This window comes from Hemicordylus capensis, chromosome 4, assembly GCF_027244095.1.
Source record: "Hemicordylus capensis ecotype Gifberg chromosome 4, rHemCap1.1.pri, whole genome shotgun sequence".
NCBI classification, from domain to species: domain Eukaryota; kingdom Metazoa; phylum Chordata; class Lepidosauria; order Squamata; family Cordylidae; genus Hemicordylus; species Hemicordylus capensis.
Window position 1 is genome coordinate 236,940,664 of NC_069660.1, and position 25,788 is coordinate 236,966,451.

General features: G+C 42.2%; 2 protein-coding genes across 12 annotated transcripts in view; one reads left to right on the forward strand and one right to left on the reverse strand.

Moving 5' to 3' along the window:
* Window positions 1–1,266: 1,266 nt before the first annotated feature.
* On the forward strand, window positions 1,267–22,172 carry MPPE1 (metallophosphoesterase 1). 6 transcript variants are annotated; one of them, XM_053248749.1, is made up of 11 exons: window positions 1,267–1,389; window positions 2,260–2,397; window positions 2,769–3,144; window positions 5,701–5,809; window positions 6,291–6,394; window positions 11,210–11,290; window positions 13,734–13,842; window positions 16,946–17,017; window positions 17,106–17,228; window positions 19,415–19,555; window positions 21,708–22,172. In XM_053248749.1, the coding sequence occupies exons 3-11, from the start codon at window positions 2,870–2,872 to the stop codon at window positions 21,888–21,890; spliced, it is 1,197 nt and encodes a 398-aa protein (XP_053104724.1). In that variant the 5' UTR covers window positions 1,267–1,389; window positions 2,260–2,397; window positions 2,769–2,869; the 3' UTR covers window positions 21,891–22,172. The 6 variants fall into 6 exon arrangements, with proteins under 6 accessions (XP_053104724.1, XP_053104723.1, XP_053104728.1 ...); XM_053248748.1 differs by lacking the exon at window positions 1,267–1,389 and adding an exon at window positions 1,458–1,595; XM_053248753.1 differs by lacking the exon at window positions 1,267–1,389 and adding an exon at window positions 1,458–1,595 and having other exon boundaries at window positions 3,008–3,144.
* GNAL (G protein subunit alpha L) overlaps window positions 19,557–25,788 on the reverse strand; it is a 227,474-nt gene continuing 221,242 nt past the window's right edge. For all 6 annotated transcript variants that reach the window (XM_053248741.1, XM_053248746.1, XM_053248742.1 and 3 more), the window contains exon 12: window positions 19,557–25,758. In XM_053248741.1, the coding sequence (XP_053104716.1) occupies window positions 25,612–25,758 (147 nt within the window). In that variant the 3' untranslated portion in view covers window positions 19,557–25,611. The remainder of the gene's footprint in view (window positions 25,759–25,788) is intronic.

Sequence of the window (25,788 nt, forward strand, 5' to 3'; positions counted from 1 at the left end):
ACAGTTGTCTGGGGAACCACTGCCTTGGGGGCCCCCCAGAGGCAAGTCACATGACTGACTCCCCCAGCCACGCACCCACCCGGGCTTCCTTCAGTTGTATTCATCATCCTCCAAAATTGATGTGAGTGTTAAGACTTGGAGCTACCAGAACAGCATGTCTTTCTCTAGTACCATTAAATGACTTGCATCGTCCACAATTTACAAAACCTTAAAAAAATGTAGGATACACACACACACACACACACACACACACACACATTTTGTTATACACTATTCAGCCTCATTTAAGATTTCTTTACTTCATGAGCTGAGCTTCAGTGATGGTGGGGGGGGGCATTTTTAAATCTTGTCTCTGGGTCCACTCCAACCTTGCTACCCCCTGGTAAAGAGCCCCAGATGCTGTAGCCTAGCCTCATAAGGAAGGTGCTCCAGGCCCCTGATCATCTTTGTTGCCCTCTTCTGCACCTTTTCTAGTTCTACAATATCCTTAACAGATATGGTGACCAAAGCCATAGGCAGTACTCCAGATGTGGCTGCACCACATAAGATTGTATAAACGGATCTAAAGAGACCTATCCCGAAGCGACTCAGTCCTCTGGTGCTTCCCTATTTGGATTAAAAAAACAACACTCCTTACAAACATAGGGGAGAAAAAGACCCAACTGTGACCTTGACCCTTCATTTCTGCCTGCTTTTAAACCTTTACTACTCCTAAGGTAGCAATTTCCTCACGGATTCACTTAGAAACTGACAGAGTTATTGAACAGGCAATTCTGAGCGTAACGAACGATGCCCCTTCTAGCACGAATAGAACTGGAGTGTGTGTGTGCGTGCGTATTCAGGTGAAATAACATGAGTCATCATGACGGAATGCTGTTTGACCTCACCACCCATTACAGTCAACACGGGCACTACCCCTGCTTGTGTGAACAGTGGCATCAGCCATGGAGCCACGTTTCATTAGAACGCCATGCTCTAGTCTCGGCAAACAAGCAGCCTCCTGGGACCAATGAAAGGGGCAGAAAGCCGAAAGCACCTAGCGAGACATTCTTGCGTTCGGCCAATGAGGCGGCGATGGCGTCTGTGCCACCGTCTGAGCGAGCGCCTTACCGGCATGGCTGCGCAGGCGTCAACGCATCGCAAACATGCAGGGACATGTGAACGCGAGAGGGAAGGTTCCTGTTGTTTCCGGAGGCGTCCTTCTCCTTTGGGGAGTCGTGTGTTGCTGGTTCTCGGGTTAATTTGTGGCTGCTGCGCTTCTATAAAGGCTTGCGAGTTTTTCGTGGCGGACTTATAGTAGCCGCCGTTTCCCTGCAGCGTGGTGGTGGGCAGCCGCAGCAGCCTTGGGCAAGCGCCGAACAAGGGGAGGCGTCTGTGAGGGGAAATGAGGTTTGCGCTTGACTTCCGTCTTCAGTGCTTTCCCTTCTAAATGCTCTCTTTGAAGGTGTTGGAGGACGAGAGCGGAGCCTTTTATTCTGTTTTTTAAAAATTGCATTTTAAAGAACCTCTGCAATGAGGAATTGTCTGGCGTGGTTCTTCTGCCCCTTTGCACATTTCAGGGACTTTGCTTGACGACGTCGTCGTGATGGAAAGAGGTGGGCACTCTATTTCTCTGGGGTGGTGCTTGGAGCATCCTTGGGCATCCTGTGCTGGCCTCGCTGCCCCCTCCTAGATACGACTCTCGCAGCCCGTTGGCACGACATGCAGCCTTTTGTCAAAGGATAATTTTACTTTTCAAGTTACCCAAGGATAATCATTAGCTTACAAGCGGATACACGTTGGAGGTAGCCAGTCTGGTCTATTGGAGCGGGGTGGGGGCGGAGGCGGAATCCAAAAGCAACAGCAGGGTAATACGTTTATTAGGACCATCTACAATCAGTGAACGAGCTTTTGAGTTCACCAGCTCTTCAGGGTGGATGTTAGGAAGGGAAGGAAGGAGAGAAGACATATCCGGTTGTGGTGATTTACAGGCTGATGAATGCAGACTAGGACTTTTCCATTGCAGTCTCCAAATATTTTCTCTTCTTCCTTTTTTTGGTTTAACATATTTAACATCCAGCCTGAGTTCTGTGAAGCTCTAAAGCTTGCTCACTTTATGACCTATTACTTTGTTACTTATTAAATAAATTATTGCTTTAAGAGACTACTTAGCACTTTATATAGCACTTTAGAATGTTGAAAGTGCTTGATGTTGGAACTGCTACTTCAGTAACACTTCCTATAATTCTGGTCACTATTAATATACATCTCATATTGCAGTTGGGGGCTGATTCTGAGAAGTGATGTGGACCCACTGATTTGAACCCAGAACTTGCTAGTACACAGCTCTTAGCCTCTGTGCTCTACAGTAATGCCGTCTCTGGATATCTCTTCCATACGTTTTGATGCTGTGGAGAGGTGGGTACAATATACTTTCATAACAACACTTTGATATAATAATATCTGTTGGGGTTCAGTGATTTATCTGTTAACAAACCAGGGAGAGTTTTAAGTAGCATTTTATTTAGGATTGGAAGTGTCATGAGCACTATACACTTATGGTTATTCCCCCCCACCCCAATACCTTGTATATTAAATGAAGGTTGGAAGTGCAGTTGTATCTTAAAGTAACACAGTTGCCTTGTTCAGTGAGTTTTTCTCATTACAGTCCTGAGGGATGTTATTATTCAGAACTGGGGTTGTGACATCCCATCTTATAAAAGAGCCATGCCTGATAGTTTAAGAGCACAGGCCTTGTAAAATATCATTATGTTCTATGTTTTCTGCAGGGTTTCGGGTTGATATGGAAGAGTTATTGAAACATACTTACCAGCCTGAATAGGTGGATATTGGTGCCATCTATGGGAAAGGGAGTTGACTGTAAACTGAGATGGCGTTACTACGCTTTAGCATTGTGAACAGTCTCCCTTGGAAGAAAAGAGGCTCGCTTGCTCTGAAGCTTTTGTGTTTTACTCTTCCTGCATTTGTATTTTGTGAATTTTTAATTTATTACATGGTTATAATTCAGTGTAATTGGCCACAGCTGAAAGCTCAGGCTCTACACAGTAGTGAACAGACTTCAGATTCTGTCTTGAGAGCTATATTTTTATCGGATCCTCATTTGCTTGGTGAAATCAATGGACACTGGTTGGACAAGTTAAGGAGGTAAGAAATAAACATCAGTATCATGCTGCAGCTGGTTGGAACATAATTTTTGTTGCGATTATCCTGTTACATGCCTGAACATTAGGGTTGTGAAGTAGTTTTAATACCGGTGCATCTGTCTTATTTCTATCCTGCCTTTCAGCCTATACAGCCTTCCAAAGTACCTTACAACTTAAAGAGTTGAAAGGTACAAAATTTTGGTGGAGGTATCTGTATAGCTGCAGAGGTTTTTGAGGACTGGTTGATAAAGAGGCTAGCTAGCCCATAGAAGCAATTTCTCTTTTGCTCTGTAGAGCCTGGAAGTAGGTAGTGTCGTATAGGTATACTTCTCTGTCTCTCTTAACCATTTAATTTAAATTATATCTGAACTGCGAAGCCTCAGCTGCCTTTTTAAAGATGTTGAAGCACGGAATGAAAGTAAACAATAAAGAAAAGCTATGTCCTTTAACTTGAAGGAAATATAACTTTAAATATGTTTTTTCATTCCACATTATAGCAACATGCCAGAACTAAAATAGCTTAAAAGCCCAAATGTTATGAAGTATTTCAGTAGGCTTAACGTTGTAACTGAAAATGCTTTTAATATGTTTTTAATTTTGTAATTATTTTAATGTTTTAATTTTTCATCTACCTATTAATGTAGCATATTTATCTGGAGTTATATATAAAAGCTGAAAATAAAGAGCAAAAAAACAACAACCCCAGTAACAGAAAGTATGCCCTTTGTTCAAGGGTATTAAAATAGGCCCCCACCAATTAATCAATTAGTCCTACTGAAATGGTTTACATGCCATCAATAAAATAAGAGATTTTTCTCAGTATATAATGCACAAATCTAAGATTGCACAATTTCAGCCAGTGAGTTTAAAATAAATTACATTGAAATAAAAGTTCTAGCCTTACAATCAGAAAGTTCATTTGAAACACATGCTTAGATGATGCAAGTCTTCATGTCAGTGTGAAAGATCTTAAGGATTTTTATTTTATTTTAAGATTCTGCATGTATGTATATAGAATGTATATATATTTGTATGTATATAACACACTGTTCTCATGATCATATTGATCTTCCAGTGCACCAGAAGGTCATCATGAGAGCACAGGGACCCCACAGGGGTCAATATGTTAATATGCATGGAACACCAAAAAGCATGTCTCCCCTCTGAGTTCCTTTACTATTAGTAGATAATAGAAAAGCAATGCATTGTCAGGCTGCTGCTGTGCAGCAGATATCAAGTGGAGATCAGTTTAGTCATTGCACCATGGGTTCATGTGTGGATTGGTAACTGGTTGAAGAGCAGGAAACAGAGGGTAGGAATAAATGCACAGTTTTCACAGTGGAGAGAAGTAAGAAGTAGGGTCCCCAAGGATCTGTACTGGGACCAGTGCTTTTTAACTTGTTCATAAATGATCTAGAAGTTGGGGTAAGCAGCGTAGTAGGGATGTGCATGAACCGGTTTAACACTCCTTTTCTGGAGCGCTGAAGCAGTTTGAAAGTTGGGCGTTTGAGCTGGTTCGGAAGTGGTGGGGTTCCTTTAAGGGGCAGTGAGGGTGCCCTTGCTTCCCCCACTGCTTCCCCCCCCTCCAGTGCTCTCTGCAAAAGCATTGGTGCAGGGATGCAATGTACCTTCTCGCAGCCCTGGTGAATGTCACCATGCAAATGGCTGATGCGTGTGTGGGCAACCAAGATGATCAGGGGCCTGGAGCACCTTCCTTATGAGGCAAGGCTACAGCATTTGGGACTTTTTAGTTTGGAAAAGAGGTGACTGGGGAGACATGATAGAGCTGTATAAAATTATGCATGGAGTAAAGAGAATGGACAGAAAGAATCCCCCCCCCAACACTAGAACCAGGGATCATCCCGTGTAACTGAAGGTCGGGAAACTTAGGACCAACAAAAAGGAAGTACTGCTTCACACAGCACTAATTAATGTATGTAGGTCCCTGCCACAGGATGTGGTGATGGCCACCAACTTGGATGGCTTTAAAAGGGCAAACTCAAACAAATTCATGGAGGATAGGTCTATCAGTGGCTGCTAGTCTGGTGGCTATAGGGCACCTCCAGCCTCAGAGGAAAGATGCCACTAAATGCCAGTTGCAGGGGAGCAGTGGCAGGAGAGGGGGCAAGTCCTCACCCCTTGCCTGTGAGCTTTTTGAAGACATCTGGTGGGTCCATGTATGAAACAGGATTCTGGAATAGATGGGTCTTGATACATCTGTACTGTGGATACTGTGCAGTTCTTCTATTTCTTGAGCCTCTCATTCTGCGCTGACATCATGCTATGAATGTATTGCATAGTCTATGGACACAGACAAAATTTTGGATAACTCGGCAATAATGCAAACCTTATAATCAAACTTGTTCAGCAGTTTGAGTTAGATATGCTGTCTGTTAGACAGTGCTCAAGACAGACAGGAGGAAGTATTCCTTAACAGTGTCAAAAGTAAGGCTGTTTGCCTTACTTTTGCTTGCCTTTGCTCTACATGTTATGCTTTAGCAATATTATGCAATAATAATTGGAATATGTTGATCTGGTACCTTTTTTCTTTTCTTAGAGAATGGCAAATGGAAAGAGCTTTCCAAACTGCCCTCTGGCTGCTACAGCCAGAAATTGTTTTTATCCTTGGGGATATCTTTGATGAAGGCAAATGGAGTTCTCCCCAGGTTAGCATTGGGTGAAACAGTTAAAAATGATTGTGAAAATATACAACTTTGTCAGTATTGATTGTTGGTCATTTTGTTGTGTCAAAATAGTCAACAGTCCCAAAATGAACACCTAATCAAGACTTCTGTTTTAAAAGAAATGTAACGCTAATCAGTGGTTTTAAAATACTGATTAAAAAAAGAAAAGAAAATGTAGGGAAACATTCCAAGTGTGTTATTTATTTGTATTTGCTTAATGTTTTGTTGCTGGTCAATGTTCCTATGCTTTTAAAAAAACCTCTCCCTACAATTTTAACTGCAATATAAATATTGTATACGTAGCTGTTTTTAGCCAGCTCATCATGATGGCTGTCTTGGGACCTTCAGTGATAATTTGCAGCAGTATAGGACAAACTGCAATACCTAATTATGATAATGAAAAGGTTAACAGCATTTTAAAAAGGATTATACAATATTAGAAGTTGTATGTGTTTTCCTGCAGGCCTGGTTGGAAGATGTAAGACGCTTCCAGAAAATATTTAGGCATCCAGCCCACATTGAACTAATTGCTGTCGTTGGCAACCATGACATTGGCTTCCATTATGAGTGAGTATTTTTAAAAAACTGGCTACAGTTCCAAGATGAGAATACTAACTGTCTAATCTCCTAAGATCAAATCATTTGATTGTAAGAGAGGGCTTTCAGCATAGGTGTGAATCTTGGTTGTAGGTGGAAAGAGAGTCCTCTGATAAACACAGCCTTGTGTTGCTTTTGTCCCCCATTTTTGCTCTCTTGCGATGCAAGTAGATGGCCAGGGGAGCAACAGTAATACCTTGCTTCAGTCACCTGGAAACAACAATGTCTCCTGCTGCTCAGTGTAAGTGTCCAACATAAACTGCTTAGATACATGCCACTGTGCTGAATTCTCACTGTTGAGTTAAGAGGTGCTGTTTTTGAGGCAACATTGTTTTCTAGGGGTGTGGAAAGATCCTGAAGCCCACTATTTACTGATTTTTATACTTGTCCCTGGTCATTGTTTCTCCGATCTGCTGTTGCTTCCACTCTATTTTTAACTTGAAAAAGGCTCCTTATTCTTCCTCCTCTACATGATCCCAACCAGTCGGAGATCATGTAGTGAATGTGATGATGTCACAAAGTAATGTAACGAATCAGACTTGCTTAGGTAGTAACATAGTGAGGTCTCCATTGTTACTGTCAGTCTGAAACTCCAATCCACCTCTAGTCCAGCCAGTGCTCATCTGGAGCAGTGCTGTCTTGCCAGGCTGGTTTCAGTGCTGTACAGCAAAACAGGGAGCATCAGCGCAGTTGCCCAGTGTTTTGAATCGCCTTCTTGAAAAATCACCAAAAATGTTGGGAGGGGAGAAGTACTTTTCAAGGGATGTGACAGTACTTGCAAAAACTACTTCATGTCTGTTATGGACATAAAGACATTGTTTATAGATAAAAATATTCCCCTACTTTGCCTGGAATGTTTTCCTTCCCAGATGTACAATATCTTAAGTTTTCAGCATCTGTCCCTGTGCAGCTGGCTTATTTTTAGAGCTAAAAGTCAGAGGTAGGCAAGTCATGCATAATCCATATTAAAATGATAGGCCTTCTAATTTAAGAGCTGTACTACACCCAAATGACCCTGTGTGTGTTGCCACTGAAGTGACTCTAAAAAGTGGTGTGAGGGTTGCAGAGTAATTTGTGCTGGTTTCCAAACATTTTCTCTCACCCTGCACTCTCTTTCTGTTTTCTCTGAGGGCAGATTTATATTGAGCTTTCTTAAATTCTGGGCTCATGTGGGGCTGGAAAAAATGTAGAGTCCAGCCTCTCTGCACTACTCTGCTGACTGACTTGGTTGCAGAGCTGGTGTTGGAGTCTCCTAGACTGGTAATTCTTGGAGACTTTAATGTTCACTTTGGAAGCAATTTGTCAGGATCAGCTCAGGAGATAGTGGCCATGACAACTATGGGCCTATCCCAAGTGGTCTCAGGAATAACACACGTTGCTGGTCACACTCTTGATTTGGTTTTCTACTCTGATGAGGAAGGTGTTCCGTGGGTGGGGACTCCTGTAATTTCCCCATTGTCATGGTGGACCATCATGTGGTTAAGGTTGGACTCGCAGCCTCAACCTTCCTCTGCAGGGGTGAAGGATCTATTAGGATGGTCTGCCCAAAAAGGCTATTGGATCCAATAGTATTCCAAGAAGGCTGGGAAGGCTTTAAGATTAGTTCTGCCAGTGATTCTGTTGAGACCCTTGTTCAGACTAAAAATAATGAAATTACTAGGGCAGTAGACACAACTGCTCCTAAGCAACCTCTCCGATCTGCTTCTAAATTAGCCCCTTGGTATACAAAAGAACTACGGGGGCTGAAACAGTAAGGTAGATGGATTGAGCACAAGATTCGGCTCAAATCTGACAGATTACAACACAGAGCGCATTTGAAGATCTATGCTCTGGCAATATGTGCAGCAAAGAAGCAGTTCTTTTCTGCCCATATCGCCTCTGGAAGCTCACATCCAGCAGAGTTGTCTAGAGTTGTGTGAGGGCTGGTACATGCCCCATCTCCCCTGATTTAGTAATTAGATCCATCAGTTACCTGTTGTGACATTTTTTAATAAGTTTTTTTTGCAGATAAAATATCTCGTATCCGAGCTGAACTAGACTACAGTTACTGCAGAGTCTACTATGGAGGTGTCCAGCAGCTTCCTTTGTATAGTTAAATTGGATCATTTTCAGTTTGTGACTCCCGAGGATGTGGACAAGATACTTGGGACACTTTGCCTTACCACCTGTTCTCTTGACCCTTGCCCAACATGGTTTATACAGTCTAGCAGGGAGGTTATTGGAGAGGGGCTTGTTAAGATCCATAATACTTCTCTGTGGTAAGGCTGAGGTGGTAAGGCCTCCCTTCTCTGAGGGAGGACGGGATGCCTCCTTGTCTCAAGGAGGTAATATTATACCACTTTTGAAGAAACCTGCATTGGATCCCTTAGAATTAGTCAATTATAGGCCTGTCTCCAACCTTCCATGGTTGGGCAAGGTGATTGAGAGGGTGGTGGTGACTTAGCTCCAGGCTGTCTTGGAGGAAGTGAGTTATTTGGAAGCGGGTTATCTGGTTTTCGGGCTTGAGACGGCCTTGGCCAGCCTGTTGGATGATCTCCAATTAGGAATTGACAGGGGGAGTGTGACTCTGTTGACTTGGCAGCTTTCAATACCATTGACCATGGGAGGCTCCTTCAAGGACACCTGAAGGAGCTGGGATGCACGGCTTTGCAGTGGTTCTGCTCCTACTTCTTGGATAGGTTCCAGGTGGTGTCACTTGGAGACTGTTGCTCTTCAAAACAAGAGCTCCTGTATGGAGTCTCATAAGGCTCCATACTGTCTACAATGCTTTTTGACATCCGCTGGGAGAGATCATCAGGAGACTTGGTGCAGGGTATTATCGATATGTTGATAACACGTTCTGTTGATGACACAGTCTATTCCTCCATGTCATCTTCATCGGGAAATGGCCTAAATTCCCTAAATGCCTGCCTGGAGGCGATAATGGGCTGGATGAGGGAGAACAAACAGGCTGAATCCAAGCAAGACAGAGATACTCATTGTGGGAGGTCGGGTCTTAGGAAGTGGGTTAGATCTGCCTGTTCTGGACAGGGTTGCACTCTCCCGGAAAGTGCAGGTACATAGTCTTGGGGTACTTCTGGACCCAAACCTCTCCCTGATTTCTCAGGATGAAGCAATGGCCAGGAGTGCTTTCTGTCAGGTTTGGCTGATTTGCCAGCTATATCCATTTCTGGAGATGAATGGCCTTAAAACAGTGATGCATATGCTGGTAACATTCAGACTTGACTACTGCAATGAGGTCTATGTTGGGCTGCCTTTGCATGTAGTTTGGAAACTGCAGTTAGTACAGAATGCAGCAGCCAGGTTGGTCTCTGGGGTTTCCCGAAGAGATCATATTATACCAATTTTAAAAGAACTACACTGGCTGCCAATAAGTTTCCTGGCAAATTACAAAGTGCTTGTCATTACCTATAAAGCTTTAAATAGCTTGGGTCTGGTTGCGGTTGGTGGCGACTCAAAACCGGGCCTTTTCTGGAGTTGCCCCAGGTCTCTAGAACACATTTCCTAATGAAATTAGAGTTTCCCCTTCTCTGAATGTTTTAAAGAAGGACCTAAAAACATCCCTGTTTAGTCAGTCTTTTAGTTTATAGTTTTAAAGCATCAGGTTTTAGTGTTTTTATCTGTATTTTTACTCAGTTTTAATGGTTTTTTAGATTGTGCACCGCCCAAAGATCTTTTTGTATGTGGGTGGTATAGAAATGTAATAAATGAATAATAACTACAGGGATGTAATCCCTGTTTGTGTGTGGCATCAGCAGAATGAGACAGGAGAGGAGAGCTGGTCTTGTGGTAGCAAGTATGACTTGTCCCCATAGCTAAGCAGGGTCTGCCCTGGTTGCATATGAATGGGAGACTTGATGTGTGAGCACTGCAAGATATTCCCCTCAGGGAATGAAGCCGCTCTGGGAAGAGCAGAAGGTTTCAAGTTCCCTCCCTGGTTTCTCCAAGATAGGGCTGAGAGAGATTCCTGCCTGCAACCTTGGAGAAGCCACTGCCAGTCTGTGAAGACAATACTGAGCTAGATAGACCAATGGTCTGACTCAGTATATGGCAGTTTCTTATGTTCCTATGACAGAGCTGCTTGCAGGCAAGGAATTGTTTAGTATAAACAATTCAAATCACTCATGCAAAGGAAAATATATCCTGCTTCGTCACTAATACTAGTCAGTTTAGTCTGACGAGAAAGTGCCTTCCAGATTCCAAATATGGCAATAGCATATCAAGAATTTTCAATTTCTCCATATCAAGAAGCAAATTATTTGAGTTCTGGAATTGTAATTGAGACTAAATGAAGATGAATCAAAACTGCAAACCTCAACATTTCTTGAGCTCAAGGATCAGGCAGATAAATAGAACAGTGAGACAGCAGGACCTTATGCTTCAGAGACTAAGACTTTGAGAAAGATGCCAAGACTTTGCGAAAGATGCTGGAAAAGTACAAAAACTTGGTGAAAATTTTAAAAAAAATTCTTTATTGCTCTCCAAAATAGATGGCACAAACACAAGTCATCAATCATTTGTTTTATTTTATTTTAAAAGAAAACACTTATTCTCCAAATCATGATTTTTGAGCTTTTGGAAGGTTGCAGTTGTGAGAGTATAATATTTTATGCTGAGATAGTTTTCCACTCTTATGAGGCAGGCTTCAGAATTGCTTCATTCAAGTTACTGTGGAAAACTAATTTAACCTCTCATTGAGTACTGGCTGTTAAATAAATCTCCAACACAGATATGTAAATCTAATTCTAATTTAAATGCACTAATCTTATTTATTATTACACACAGAATGACCACGTTCAAGTTAGACCGTTTTTTGAAACTTTTCAACTTTACTTCAGAAAAGCTGATAACACGGAAAGGAATAAAGTAAGAACTTTTTTGTTTACTGGCACCTTGCAATATTTATTTTCACTTTATTTTGGCATTGGCAGGGAGTTACCAGGTTCATGAACTATATACTATTCTACTGTAGTTAAATCAGTGAATAGGGAACAGATTTCCTATCTAAGCACTGTATCCTTCCCTATTCTGAGAAGGATTTTTAAATTGAATATATTCCTGCAGTGTTGAGATAAGAATGGCTCCACATATTAATTTAGTAGTTGTGTAAGGGAGATCTTGCAGTTCCAGACTTAAAAGGGTGTATTTTGGAACTTAGCTTTATAATATTGTGGTCTGGTCATATGCTAATGAAAATGCACACTGGAAGCAGATTGAACAAGTTGAAGTAATTCTGATCCCGCTTGAATTGTGTATTTTGGTGCCTGCCCAGAGAGAAAACCTGCACAACCTGTGGGATAGATGGTGAGTTTAATATAGTCTGGATTTTTGTCATCTCAGTTTTATTGTCCTCTTCATAATCCCTGCTAACTTGGCAAAGAGGCACCTTTTAACATGGCGATTCTCTTTATTTAGCAGGGGGAGAATAACTGGCCTTATCCACCCCCAGCACAGTACCTCCAGTGACTGTTGCTGGTGTGTGTCTTATGTTTCTTTTAGATTGTGAGCCCTTTGGGGACAGGGATCCATTTTATTTATTTATTTCTCTGTGTAAACCGCCCTGCACCATTTTTGGAAGGGCGGTCTAGAAATCGAATGAATAAATAATAATAATAAATAATCCTTCCCATCTGTTTGTAAAGTGAAGAACATCTAGCCTGAATTCAAATGGTGTCCTGATGGAAAATCAATAAGTAGGTTCATCTATTGAGCTTCAACAGACCCGATGTCCCATGTTATCAGTATTTGCAATTTAAGTATTTCCTTATTCAGTAGATTAAACTGCAAATATAGGACTGGGCTCAAATAGGATATTTATTTGAAACTATTGTTACTGCTACTAGATATTATTTCCTTAGTGTATAAGAACATAATCACCACAAATATTTCAGGAAATCTTTCTTATGCCTAGTTTTGAGAACTGAGTCTGGGGGAAGAATCAGAGGAAAGATTATGGGAAAAATCGCAAGAATAGATTTTTAAAGTGTGTGCTAATTTTGAGGAAACAACTTAATATATCAGAGTGATATATTACCCTGGTGAGAATGCAGGGTCAGTGCAGAGTAATCTTTAAAATGTTGGCAAGGTTGTGGGCAAGTGGGTTTGTGCTATTGCATATAGTGGGAATGCTAATGAGTGCAAGATTTTTTTGGACTAAAGTGGTTGCGAAATATGGAAATATATATATAGGGATCTGCAGCACCTAAAGAGCCAAAATTGCTTTCGGTGAATAGAGGGAAGAGCTCAGTTTCACCTTCATACAGAAACTGTTTTAAAATAAAATCTAGGATGATGATGATGATTTTTATCAAACTCACTTCACAAATTTATGAAAAAGGAAATCCTAAGGGCTTTACTCACTGTGTGGTCTCCCCCTCCCTTTTCATTCTCACTGTGTGGTCCCCCCCCTCCCTTTTTTCCCTATTTGGAAACACAGAGGAAGTCCGGTGGGTGGGGGAGGTATCTTGTTGCATTAACCTTGGTGTGCACTGTATATCTTTTTTCCATGTTCTTCAGTGTTTTATTTCTTGTAAAGATTTCAATAAATACAATGTGTTTCCCAAAAGGAGGAGGTTGAGAACAATGGCTAACATATGGGTGCTTCATTTTTAACTCTTGAACAAGCTATTGTTTTGCTTGTGGTATGTATATCCTGCCGGTCTTTAGTGTATCATGTTGGTCTTTAGGCCACAATCCTATGCATCTTCACTTGGGAGTGAGTTCTGTGACATGGTGGCTGACAAACTGTGCAGCTTCCCATGAACATTTAGCGTACCATGGGCATTGCTGAGCCTTCTTAATAGCTGTTGCAAAAAAGCACACCTGTGCAAATGCTGAAATTGCACAAACAACGGCCATTAGGAAGGAAGAAAAGCTGTGAGTGAAATGGAGAAGAAATAGGACATTCTCACTGTGTTCCATAAATTCACTTACCATGAGAGTAACTCCCATTTTACTTGTAGTTTGCCTTTCCTTGTCTCCTAGAAACCCTACACCTGGCTGATGTGACTCATGACTCAATTGTGGGCACATGGTTTCAAGGGGATTCTGAAGAGGCCTTGATCTGGCCAAGATTGCCCACCCCTATTGCAAGCATGTAACATGTAGAGCAGTACTATGTACTCTACAAAGTAGCTGAATTTACTGCTCAGAGAATACTCCTTAGCTGTGGGAGAACATATCATCCTCAAAGCACTGCCTGGGTTGGATACAGTACTTGTATCATTTTCTTTCTTTCTTGGAGCATGGAGTGTCTCTACCACGGGTATGTTGAGTATAAATTACATTTTCTTCCCTCTTCTACTTTTAGTTTTGTCATGGTGAACAGTGTTGCTTTGGAGGGAGATGGCTGTGTGATCTGCAAGACAGCAGAGGCAAAACTCGCTGAGCTCTCTCACAAGCTCAACTGCTCATTGAAGGTAAGGATTTAAGTTGCTTTTTGGGGAAACACAATCAGTATAACAGAGGAGTTATACTGCTGTTTTCAAAGAATCTTAATTCCTAAACTGTGGCTTATGCCTCTTCCTGGTAGCTTTCTCCTTCCTTGTCCTGTTACCTTGAAGTTCAGTTGTTCCAGTGTCCACACAGAGCTCTTGTCTGTTGAGTCATGCTGATAGAAGCAGCAGCAATCTTTGTACATGGGAAATATCTTCCTCCTTTGAACCAAATGTAAAAAGCCATGTGAGTGTTGGGAGAGCTGGCACAAGATAACTGAACTGGAGTGTATGCAAAGGTACTGGTGGTTGTAAAAGTCACTTGTAATGGCTTGCATGCTGAACTGCTTCCCCATTCATTCTGCTGTGCTAGTGGCTATTTGGTATAAAACTTTCCAGCTCTTAGGGTTTTTCACAAGCAACCTTGTGTGTTGTAGCTGCATCCTCCGACAGTGCTTCCCAGGTGAAAGGTGGTGGGCCATATCCATGTTTTCTGTCTTGTAATTCCCTAGTTGTTGGGCATTTTAACCTCCTGTGCTTTTCCTTGTAAACAGTGGCTGACATCCAGACTAATGCTGCACTAGTGCAAACACTAGTTAGTGCTTCTAAGTTGGGAGCACTAGGCTAATATTCCAGGCTAATATTGCACCGATGCAACAAGGTGTGCCTGTGTCTACCAGGCTTGCCTCCTGGTAGGGGTGTTCAATGCAGAATCACTTTACCTTGAACCAGGCTGGTTTGGCAGCTCAATCATGAACTGAACCAAACCCGATTTGGGCAGACCAGTTTGGTGCCGAATGGGCAGGGGGCAGTGGCAAGAGAGGCAGTTAAAAGGTCTTACCCCCTGCCCCCCAAGCTTAGCTGCCAGCACTGTTGCTTGCTCCCACTGGTGCAATTCATAGCCTGGCCAAGCATGTCAATGCCTCTTTTAGTAAGCCTCCTGCATGGCTTGGCTGACATCCAGACTAACGCTGCTCTGGTGCAACAAGCAAAGATGCGTGTGTGCGCTCTCGCTCTCTCTTACTCACAAACATACACACACAATCACATTGCAGATACACAATGGCTGGAACAGTGCTGCCGTTGTGTGGGTGGCTTGCTAAAAGAGGCATTGGTCCCAAGCCATTTAGGGCTTTAAAGGTTAAAACCAGCACTTTGAATTGGGCCCAGAAATGGACTGGGAGCCAGTGCAGCTGATGAAGCAATGGCGTAATATGCTCAAAATGTCCAGTCCCAGATAATAATCTTGCTACCATATTTTGTACCAGCTGCAATTTCCAGACCATTTTCAAAGGCAGCCCCACATAGAATGCATTGCAGTAATCTAAGAGAGAGGTTATCAGAGCATGAGTAACTGTGGCCAAGCTATCTTTGTCCAGGTAAGTTCACAGTTGGAGAGCTGGTTCACATGTACACTTTAACTGCAGTTAAAGTTGCCAGAGCTTTTAACTCTAATATGCCCGAGCGCACAAAACCCCCGTTAAGCCTCAAAAATCAACTCGTTTGCCCCAACAAATTCCAATTGGGACCTGAGGTGTTCTCAATGGTTCACCACTGATAAATGCAGTTATGCCGCCGAAGCATTACGTCCGAAAGCAGACTCTTCCCTAACCCCAGTTAAGCGCTTCTGTCTGACAGCAATAACCTCTTGGAGATTTAACACCCCCCCCCACATCCTTCTCCTAATGAGCACCCCCAAACTGCAAACCTGGTCCTTCAGGGGGAGTGCAGCCCCATCTAGAACAGGCTGAACATCATTTACCTGGGCAGAGGAACCACCAACCAGTAGTACTTCTGTCTTGCCTAGATTGTCTCGTTCGCCCTCATCCAGCCCATTACTGCATCTAGGCACTGATTCAGGTCAGTCACTGCCTCACCTGCATCTGATGAAAAAGAGAGATACAATTGAGTGTCATCCGCATACTGCCGACACCTCAGGCCAAATCTCTGGATTAACTTTCCCAGCAGTTTCATGTAGATGTTGAACAGCATAGGGGAAAGAATGGAACCCTGAGGAACCCCAAAGTATAACTGCCAAGGGATTGAGCACTAATCCCGCAGCACCACCTTCTGGAAACAGGCCTCGAGGTAGGAGAGGAACCCAAGTATTGCCTCCCACACTCAACTCAGCTAACCATTCCAAAAGGATATCATGGTCAATGGTACTGAAAATGACTCGGTCAAACTGACTGGCCAGTCAGTTTGACTGAACCGGTTCTTCAACATATGGTTTGGTTCAAATTTCATCTGAATTTGAACCGAAGCACGATTTCTGGTTCGTGCACACCCTGCGTCCTGCTATGAAACCGCTTACTCATTCCATATACATTGTAGGGAACAATGCAAAGCTGTCTGCTATCCTTATTGTGCAAGCAGTAGTAGTACAGGTTGAGTATTGCTTATCTGGACTGCTTGGGATGGGGTAAGTTCTGGATTTTGGACTTTTCTGGATTTTGGAATCATCCATAAATACATGCAGTGAGGTGGAATTCTCGTGAGAGCGTGTGAGAGTTCCAGTGGCAAAACAAAAAAATGGTGGCGGCAAGGTGGGCGAGCAGAGGAGGCTAGCGGAGGAGGCGGGAGGCGCTGGTGGCAGTGGCAAGGAGGTGGGAGAGCAGGAGGCTAGCGAAGGAGGTGGGAGGCACCAGTGGCCGTGGTGGCGAGGAGGTGGGTGAGCAGAGGAGACTAGCGGAGGAGGTGAGAGGCAGTGGGATGGCCCGGCCCTGAGGGAGGCGGTCAGATGGCCCTGGCCCTGAGGGAGGCAGCTTGACCACATTTTTAAAGTAAGTTGAGGTGTGGGGTTGTTGTTGTTGTTGTTTTATGGCGTGGTGTCCAGATTTTAGAGCATTCCAGATTTTGGATGTCCGGATAAGAGGTACTCGACCTGCACGAGCAGCTGCCCAAGACTACAAAAGGCTGAGCAACTTTGAGCATCTGCTCAGTAATGTGATCTTGTGTGTGCATCTTTGCTTTTTGCACCAGAGCAGCGTTGGTCTGGATGTCAGCCAGTGGGAACAACACTTTTCTATTTGCTCCTCCATAGTGTAAGTAGGGTGTGTGCAAGACCTTGCTTGATTTTTGTTGACAGGAACAGAGTCATCACAAACAAAGATGCAGCAATATGGACAAGCTCCCAGCTTCAGCTCCAATTCTATTACAGGTGTGTTGGTGAGGTTATTGGTATGTTACAATTTATCATAAATGACATTATAACAAACTGTTTGATTCTGGTTTTTAATTCTTTTCAGCATTATCCTCTTTATAGAATAAGTGACTCAAAATGCACAGGAGAAGATTCTGTTCCTCTGGAAAAAAAGAATAACCTCTTTATAGAAAAGTATGATGTGCTTTCTCAGGAAGCTTCCCAAAAGGTAGGTAGAGGGGTGTGTGTGTGTAGCCAGGTGCTTCATCTCTGCTCTTGCGATCTTCATTTTTTGAGTTCAAGCTATCCTTGGCAAACGGATACAGTGACTGACATTCAGACTAATGCCATGTACAACTTTTGATGTTGTGCAAAATTGTGTGTCCAATTTTGGGTGCTCCCCCTTTCCTCTGCAGCTGCCTGTACCTCCTAAAAATATTCTTTGAAAAATGTCCTTGGAAAATATTTTCAGGAAGTGGACATTGCCAGAAATCATGCCCCACTCTGTGCAAAAGAAAGCACTGTTCTGTTGGAGCGATGTTGGTCTGAATGGTGGCCAATGATCCTACAGAAGAAATAGCTGCATTAATATTTTATGCATAGTAAGTCTGTCATCCTCATTTGTTGGCAAGCTATAATTGTAGAATTGCTTGTCACCAGAGGTGCTCTTGCCCCTGGACTTCCGGGTCAAACTCCACAGCCCCAAGGGGCCCCCAAATCCTCTTTAGTTTGTCCTAGATGGTGTGGTTGCCCAGCCGAGCATGATGATGCTTAATTTGCAGGGGAGGGGGAACCTCCAGAGGCCTTTAGGTCCAGGCTCCAAAATCACCTAGGTGCACCTTTGCTTGTCACTTATAATTGTATAATTGCTTGTATAATGTTGCCTGGTCAACATTGGCAAGCTGGAATTTATGTAGAGCAAGTGGCGTTGGAGGGGGTTGAACCTGAAACTTCTTTTGCTGTGCCTCCACCAGCAGCAACACTTTCAGCAGTGCTAATAATATTCCCCTCAGCTGCCTTATGCCAATTGCCATTCTTCCCTGCTCTGAAATGCTTCAGAAAATAACTGTGCGGTGTTATCAAAGCTTCAAGTGCTGCTGAACCTGCCACTGATTCAGAAGTTCATTATTAAAAATGGGGTGTGTGTGTGGGGGGGGGGAATTAACCCCCTCCATTGACTCCAAAACAGGCAATGAACACTTGTAGCCAAGTACATTTTTGTGACTTAATTACAAGGCTGGCTTTGTGTCGTATCAATGAAGCTGGCTCTGTGATGGTCAAAAAGCCTTCAGGTGGGCACAATTCCAATCGGTGCATCTCCCCACTGCACTCCTCCGTGATCAGTTTCTCAAATGTTTCATAGGACTGTCTGCTACTGCTACATTACATGGTTATGGTACTTTTGTGGTAGCATCAAGATGCTCCTTTTCTGATGCAACACAACATGTGATGTTGCCACCATGTAGCTCTGTTGCCAGATTTGGCTTTTTTTAAGCCAAACTTTGGGTTACGGCCCATTTGACCCACAAGTATACCCCTTAGGTTTTGGCAACAATGCCATGTAGGAAGCCTTGTTCACATAAAAATAGTTCTTCGTCAAGAGAGTGGCAGCATCCTATGTGAGAATTTCTTGAGTTGTATTCATATGTAAACACTTGACACTAAGCACACCTTTTTTAAAAAAAGCACTAGAAAATAAGTTTTTATTCCAGTCTCTAATATCATTACAAAATTTTTATCATCTATGGTCATGAGCAAGGTGAAATAAGGCTACTATAAATATATTCCAGTTTGAGCAAAGTGTGTGCAGCCAAGTAGCTTGGGAATCAGTCAGACTGTACGAGTCTCTATTTGTACAGTTTGTGAAGTGCCCTGCCTGGCTAATCCCCACCTGTGCCCTCACACACTTGGTGTTCTTGCAGACTGTAGAGGATTCAACTGGAACAAGGCTGTGATTGGTTAGGGATTGCTAACCGGAAGGTTGCTGGTGGGGGACAGTTAAACATAAGTGGGTGTATTATCCTTCACCATGTGTGTTGAACTTACCAGGCTTTACTCCAGTGACAGAGAGGGAGTTGGGAGAAGGCTGGGTACATAGTTTGTAGTGGTTCTCTAGATCTTGCAGCATGCTGGTTTCTAGGCCCACAGTGACTACTGTGTGCTGATTGATACAAGCCCAAGAATCCCCCTACCCCCCCACCCTGGTTGTGCTGGTGCAGTGGCTCAAGATCAGCTGTACTTCCTGGACCCTGTGCATAAAAGCTGGGTTATTCTCTACATTAATTGATAGCTGTGTGTATGGATGAAAAAACTTGCAGTGAATTAGCACAGAGGGAATTAGCACTGAAGGGAAAGTAAGACATGCAATTCAGATACCTTTTAGATATCTACAATCTCCTACTCTCTCCAATACAGTTGTTATGGTGGTTTCATCCGCGACTGATTCTGAGTGGTCATACCCATAGTGGCTGTGAAGTGTTGCATAATGCGAAAGTGCCAGAAATCAGTGTTCCATCATTCAGTTGGAGGAACAGAAACAATCCGAGTTTCATAATGGTAAATTTAAATAATTTTTATTTTGTCAGATAAATTCTCATAATATAAATCAACATAGCAATCAGCTATTTTCTCAGACTGATGGCTACCTGTAAAAAAGCAAAACAAACCAGCTCCTCCCATCCTCTCCAAAAGTACACTTAAGTTGAATACAAAGCATCCACTTCATAAAGCACATACTTGGGGAACCATCCAGCTTGTATAGTGCAAAGTATTTTTCAGAGTTTTACAACAGTTTCTAAATACAAGCATAATTCTGTATGTTTCTATAAAGAGGATGCAGTGTAAACAATTTGACTGCAACAATCATCAGTAGTCTGCAACAAACAGTATTAAGACTTGTTTTTGCTGGGCTGATTCATCCGCAAGACTTTTATTTTTCTGTATGATTCTTTTGTCCATCAAAAGTGCAAACTATCTCACAGGGCAGCAAAACTCTATTCAGGTGAACCTAATTCACAGTATGCTTACTTTGGATATACTAGATTACAACTCTTAGTAGATTAGCCTGTAGCGCAACAGTTCCCCAGTTCTAAACACTTTCCTCCCCCCTATTTTCAAAAATGAAGTCCTATGCTAAGTTTACTTTTTCAGCCTCTTGTGCATGGAAAAAGATAAAGCAGTTATGGATCTCTGTTGTATTTAGTTCATAAATAAAGATTTTCCTCACATAACAAGTTAACATGATGTTAAACAGTGCTGCTTGTAAAGCATGTGGTCTTCCTCCGTTATTCATTTTGTTTAGAGTGGTACTTTCCAAAGACTCCAATTCACTTCAGAATGTTATGTCCCAGCACTCTGAAGCGTGCATGATGTTTAGTTAGTGGCCTAAATTACCTGCATCTTCCTCACCACACATACACATTCCAGTACTACAAGATAACTAATCTGGTCTCATCTCATGCTGCCTCAAACATATGGTCCTTTCTGGTACAGAGTGGCTAATATTCTACATGTTACATGTGCACTGCAATGTAGCATTCATGCAGTTGTGCAGGAATGCTCTTGCAGTTGTACAACTGAAGGCCATTGGAAATCATGGCTGTCAGTTGTGTAACTGCATTTGTGACGTTCTTGTGTTTAGTGCAATAGCACTCTTGCAAAACTGCAGAATGTTACATTGTGACTGACGTAATGGTGTGTAGTATGTCAGCCATATAACCCAATACAATTAAGCATCTTTAAGCCCATTGATTATGGTAGGCTTAAGATGTTAGTTCTCTTTTAGATTGTGGCCAGTAGGTAGCATGTGGTTTGGGGGTTCGATGGTTCGGGGTCAAACTGAACCCCCCTGAAAATTTTTAAAACTTTTTCTCCCCTCTGGGGGAGTTCCTTGGGGTGGCAGGGGTGTGTCCCTCCAGAGGTTCCCCCTCCCCCCACTGGCCTCTGAAATCACCTCCTCTGGCTAGTTTTTTGGCCCGTTTAGGCCTCTGTAGATTGGCATGGCAGCCAAAATGGTGGCCACTGCACATGTGCAAATGCTCTCTGTGAGGCCTTAGGCCATGCCAGGCCTCGCAGAGGCCATCTGCGCATGCGTGGCTGCCATTTTTGCCACCGCGCCAATCTACAGAGGCCCAAATGGGCCAAAATCACCAGAGGAGGTGATTTCGGAGGCTGGTCGGGGAGGGGAACCACTGTGGACCCTCCCCCAAGGAACTCCCCCGGAAGGGAGAAAAGTTATTATTTTTTAAAAATTTCCCTGGGGAAAAATATATTTGTGACCCCCCCCCCCCGCAAACTGGGGTGGGTGGGGCTTGAGGGGGACCGAACTCATCCGGTCAGGTTCGGATCCAGTTCAGACTCGAACTGAACCGCGCCAGCTGGTTCTGTGCACACCCCTAGTTTTGAGCACTCAGTCCATGTTTTCCTGGAGAGCCTGCCCCTGCCCAGTTATATAGCTGCTGCTCTATTCTTACTGAGGATCAAAGTCCTTCAAATGGCACATCAGCCCAGGGCAGCTCAATGCTTAACAGTGAAGTGGCTAACATAAGCAGTTTCAAAGCTGCCCGAGTCATTTATCCACAGGACAGTTGAAAGCACTGACATGATGAGAAAAATTGAGCTATCCTACCAATATAATTAAAAAACCTCCAGATTGCTAACCATTTGCCCCCAACTTCATCAACCCCTATTGTTTTCATTTCTTTCTCAGGGCAGCCTAACATCGACAGACTTCTCCCTCTACAAATGCTTTCTTCCATTTGAGAACACGATTATTACTATCTACTGTACAGCAGGAGCTGTGCTTGTGGTTGTCATACTAGCTCACTTTAAGCTTCTCATTTCCCCTTTTCGTTTTGTTCAGCATTTAATCACTAAGCATAAAGCAGTATGAAGAGTCAGACATTTGAAATCGGTCACTGACACACCAAAGCTAAAGAACAGTCTGTCAGACTACATTCATGCCAGCAAATGCATACTTGAATTGCTAGCCCAAAGGCAGGTTGCCTTTACATATAGAAAGTCCTGTACAGTTGATATGACTTTTACTACAGGATAAATTAACTGAATGCTTCATGCTGTACAAAAATATTGTATTCTACAATCAAATGAGTCATTTTCTTGCTAAAGTTTTTTGTATCAAATATGTATATTAAAAGTTTGTAACTGTACACTATGTAAATCCTATAAGCCTCCTTTTGTGTCTGCACTAGTGTGACCTATGCTGCTAGAGGCTCAAGTCTTTCTAACTGGAAACAATTTTAAAGTGTTATTGCTGCGAGACCATCTGATGTGGTACTTCTTCTTGATGTCAGCAATACAAGATGTAGAGTTATTTTACAGTAAGATGTTACACAGAGAGAGAGAGAGAGAGAGAAACTATTCAGGAAAAGTAATTTACTGGCCTCAGATGAGCCACCTTTAAGTTTGTTGTAAATAGTTCTAGATGGCAATCTTGTTAGAGATCAGCAAAACACCTGGCTAGCAAGCTTGCCGGGTATATTGGCAAGGCCAGAAAACTGAAGACAAGCCTTTTGAACTGTTGAAATAGCTGTGTGTATCCCATTGACCTATGTCAAAAGGCCTGGTTGAAATTATTTTCTGGAATAGAATGTTAGCAGCTGCTTTCCCTTGCAACATAGGTCAAAGTTATACACAATGGCAATTCAGATTTCTGATAGGCTGTAAGGAAAATGGTGTCGACAGAGAGCTTTACTCTCTGATCATAAATACATTTAAGCAAGGGTAAGCTTTAGCAGCACTGCTAAGGTAAAGCCACAGGAGGTCCTGAAGCTGAATTTCATGGTCTGGTTCTAAGACCTGTTGTCTTAGTAAATAAGTGTTTAGGATGTGGGTGCACCCATGCAACATCTTACAACCCCTACACACAGTTAACATTACACCCTAGATTTAGGGCCTAGTCCATGTTACATTTGGGAGGGGAGAAAATGGGATACAAACACAGCTCTCTACCTCCCTCAATAACTATGTTTTTAAAATTGCATTATCCCACTTAACAGGCAGTAGTTCACATTTTTTCCTTTGTCTTTGGAGTTACGGTAGGAATATGTGGTTCACTTCCACAGCAGAGGCATCGCCAATCACTTCCAAAATAGAAGCGTCTTTCTAACATTCTGGGACAATGCATGGTTACCATTACTGAAATATCATCAAAATGTGTCCAACCAGCTGTTTTCAGAGTGGGACTACAATGTTGAAGGGCTCTTAGAAAATACAGTACCTAGAAAGATTACTAATGTGACCCCTCCGCAGAGTTACAACTACAACATGTCTTCCCAGTTTTTAGGAAGAGATCTGGGCTTATATAAACAACAAACATGCTATCCTTGTTTGAAAACTGCTTCACCTTGAGCTGCTTCAAACAATACTTCGCCTGCCCACAGGCTCCTAATTAAGGAGGGAGATGTGCTGAGAGTATTTATGTCCTTATGTGTATTCTGAGGTTATGCTGTCCTCCAGGTGCTTTCCTTTATAATGGGGGTGGGGGGGTGACTCATCCAAGCCACTGTTCTGCCCATATACCAGTTTAAACTAGTATTTGGGCCATGTGCCGAGCAGTGGCTCAGATGAACTGCTTTCCCACACAATAAAGGAAGGTGCCAGGACAGCAGGACACTAGGAAACAGGTAAGGATGTGTGTACTCTTGGTATATCACCCTCCTTAACAGCATGTCCCAGCTTGGCGGGAGGGTGGGTATGGCATTGGGGAATATTGCCCAAACCAGCTCCTTGGGTGGTTGAAAACATTTCAGAGAAGAAATTTAAAGCAAAGGATGAAGATAATCCAAGTCTAAGTAATAAATAATTTATGAAGGTATGTTGGCTAACACTTCTAAATTTGTTATTGCAACTGTAAATTTTAAACTTTTGTACAGATTATCTTGGACACAGGAAAGTATGTACTTTGACATAACACCTATGTATAAAATATATAGCAATGTTATAGTTACGAAGGGCATGCCTTATTGCTACAGCAATTCTTGCTTTTATATTGTACTGTACCACAACTTATTTTGTGAATGTCATTTGCATAAATTATTCAAGTTTGAGAAATATTCACACATTTTGATTTTACAATAGTTAAAATAAAATCATTTCCTAAGCTCTCTTTATTAAGAGAAATGAAAGTGCCACCTTGGAATTCTCTTAGGCCAGACACAAGGGTTACACCTTTCTTTCTTGCAATTTGCTTGCACAATGAAAGTGGCTGTTGCAACAAAGATGGACGAGCCTTAATCTAATGGTGCTTTTACACATTCACAACCTCTGCAATTGTGAAAGATCTATGAATGACCAAAGAATTACCAAACATAGTTTTCTAAAGGTAAAAACAAAATCCTTGGTTCCCATGAAAACAACACCAGGTTGCAATTTGGACACTTGAATCAATTTCAGTGTTTTAAAGCTGAGACTGAGAGAAAGGCATGTTGCTGCAACATCTGGTGGTGGTAATAACTTACTTGGAAAGGTAAAGGACTAAAATTTGCATAATTTATAATTTTTTATACTAAAAAGCATTTCTTTTTATATAAACCAGAAAAAACCCTAAACTCTACAGAGAAGTTTCTTACCTCCAGTCACTGCTGCAGGTAAAATTGACATCAAGCTGTACAGCGCAATCAAAAACATACTTACATCTTAGCTCATTTTACAGGTACAGCCATAATCAAGGCACAAAGATCTTCTACAAGTATTTTTCTTCAATAAAATTGTACAAAATAATATTACACTTTACAGTCTGTACAATATAATAATAAACCAGCAGTAAAACAAAAATAATATATATTATATATATATATAATATATATATATCTGGGGCGAAGACTGTTGTCCAAAAATGATCTAAACTAGTTGGATCATTTGTGGACAGAAGAAACAACATAAGTGAGGGTGGTAGATTTTCTGCCTAGATGCAGTAGGCTGAAAAAGTAGCTCTAAATTCAAATGCCTGAGGTGCCTAGAGACTCTTTGCTCCAAACCTCCAGAAAAATTGCTTATCTTCCCTGTGCCTCATTATCTATTCTATATCCTGTGCCAATAATGGCTTAGAAGAGGAGGTCACTTCATCAGTTGACCTGCAACTCAGTTTTGTTAAAAACTGTGACAGTGTAATAAATATTGTGGTGCTGCTACATCACGCGTGTATACATCCTCAACAGTATTTCATAAACCCTGATACAAAGTGCATTATTCTTTTTTTCCCCCACCCATCAAGTACTCTTCAGTGTCATGGTAGAAAAGGAACCCAAACACACTATAGGTATGACATGGTGTTACCCATCTAGCAGATACCAGCTTGAACTAACAAGCCTGCTGAAAAAATTTAGCAGGCTATGTCCAATTAAAAACAAAAAACAAATGCAACCAAACTTAAGGAAACGGAGGTAGCCAAAGGCCTTAGTGGAATGACAAAGAAGTGGCATATCAAAATAAAGCACACACATTGTCCTCAAAAAGCATGGACTGGGCTGAAAGGTTAATCAAGGTAAACAAACTGAGGAGGCAGACGTATCTATATAGCATCTTCCTCTACTTTGTATGAGGAAGTCTAGAAAGAAAATGTTTAAAACCACAGGCTCCATTGGTGTTCTCGATTACAATAGTTCATACTGACGAAGATGCATTCTCTGAATGATGTCTCTACAGTCGTTGAACACTCTGCGGATGTTTTCTGTGTCCACTGCACATGTAAAGTGAGGATAGCAGTAATGCTTTCCATCTCCAGTTGCCGTGCTTATTCTCTGAAGAAAATAAATAAATAAATGTTCAAG

Bases quoted from the DNA above. Each gene is read 5' to 3' on its own strand.
- MPPE1 (XM_053248749.1), top strand. From the start codon at position 2,870: ATGGCGTTACTACGCTTTAGCATTGTGAACAGTCTCCCTTGGAAGAAA. The intron at 11,291-13,733 runs GTAAGAACTTTT...TTCTACTTTTAG, and splicing joins ATAACACGGAAAGGAATAAA to TTTTGTCATGGTGAACAGTG. The intron at 17,018-17,105 runs GTGTGTTGGTGA...AATTCTTTTCAG, and splicing joins CAGCTCCAATTCTATTACAG to CATTATCCTCTTTATAGAAT.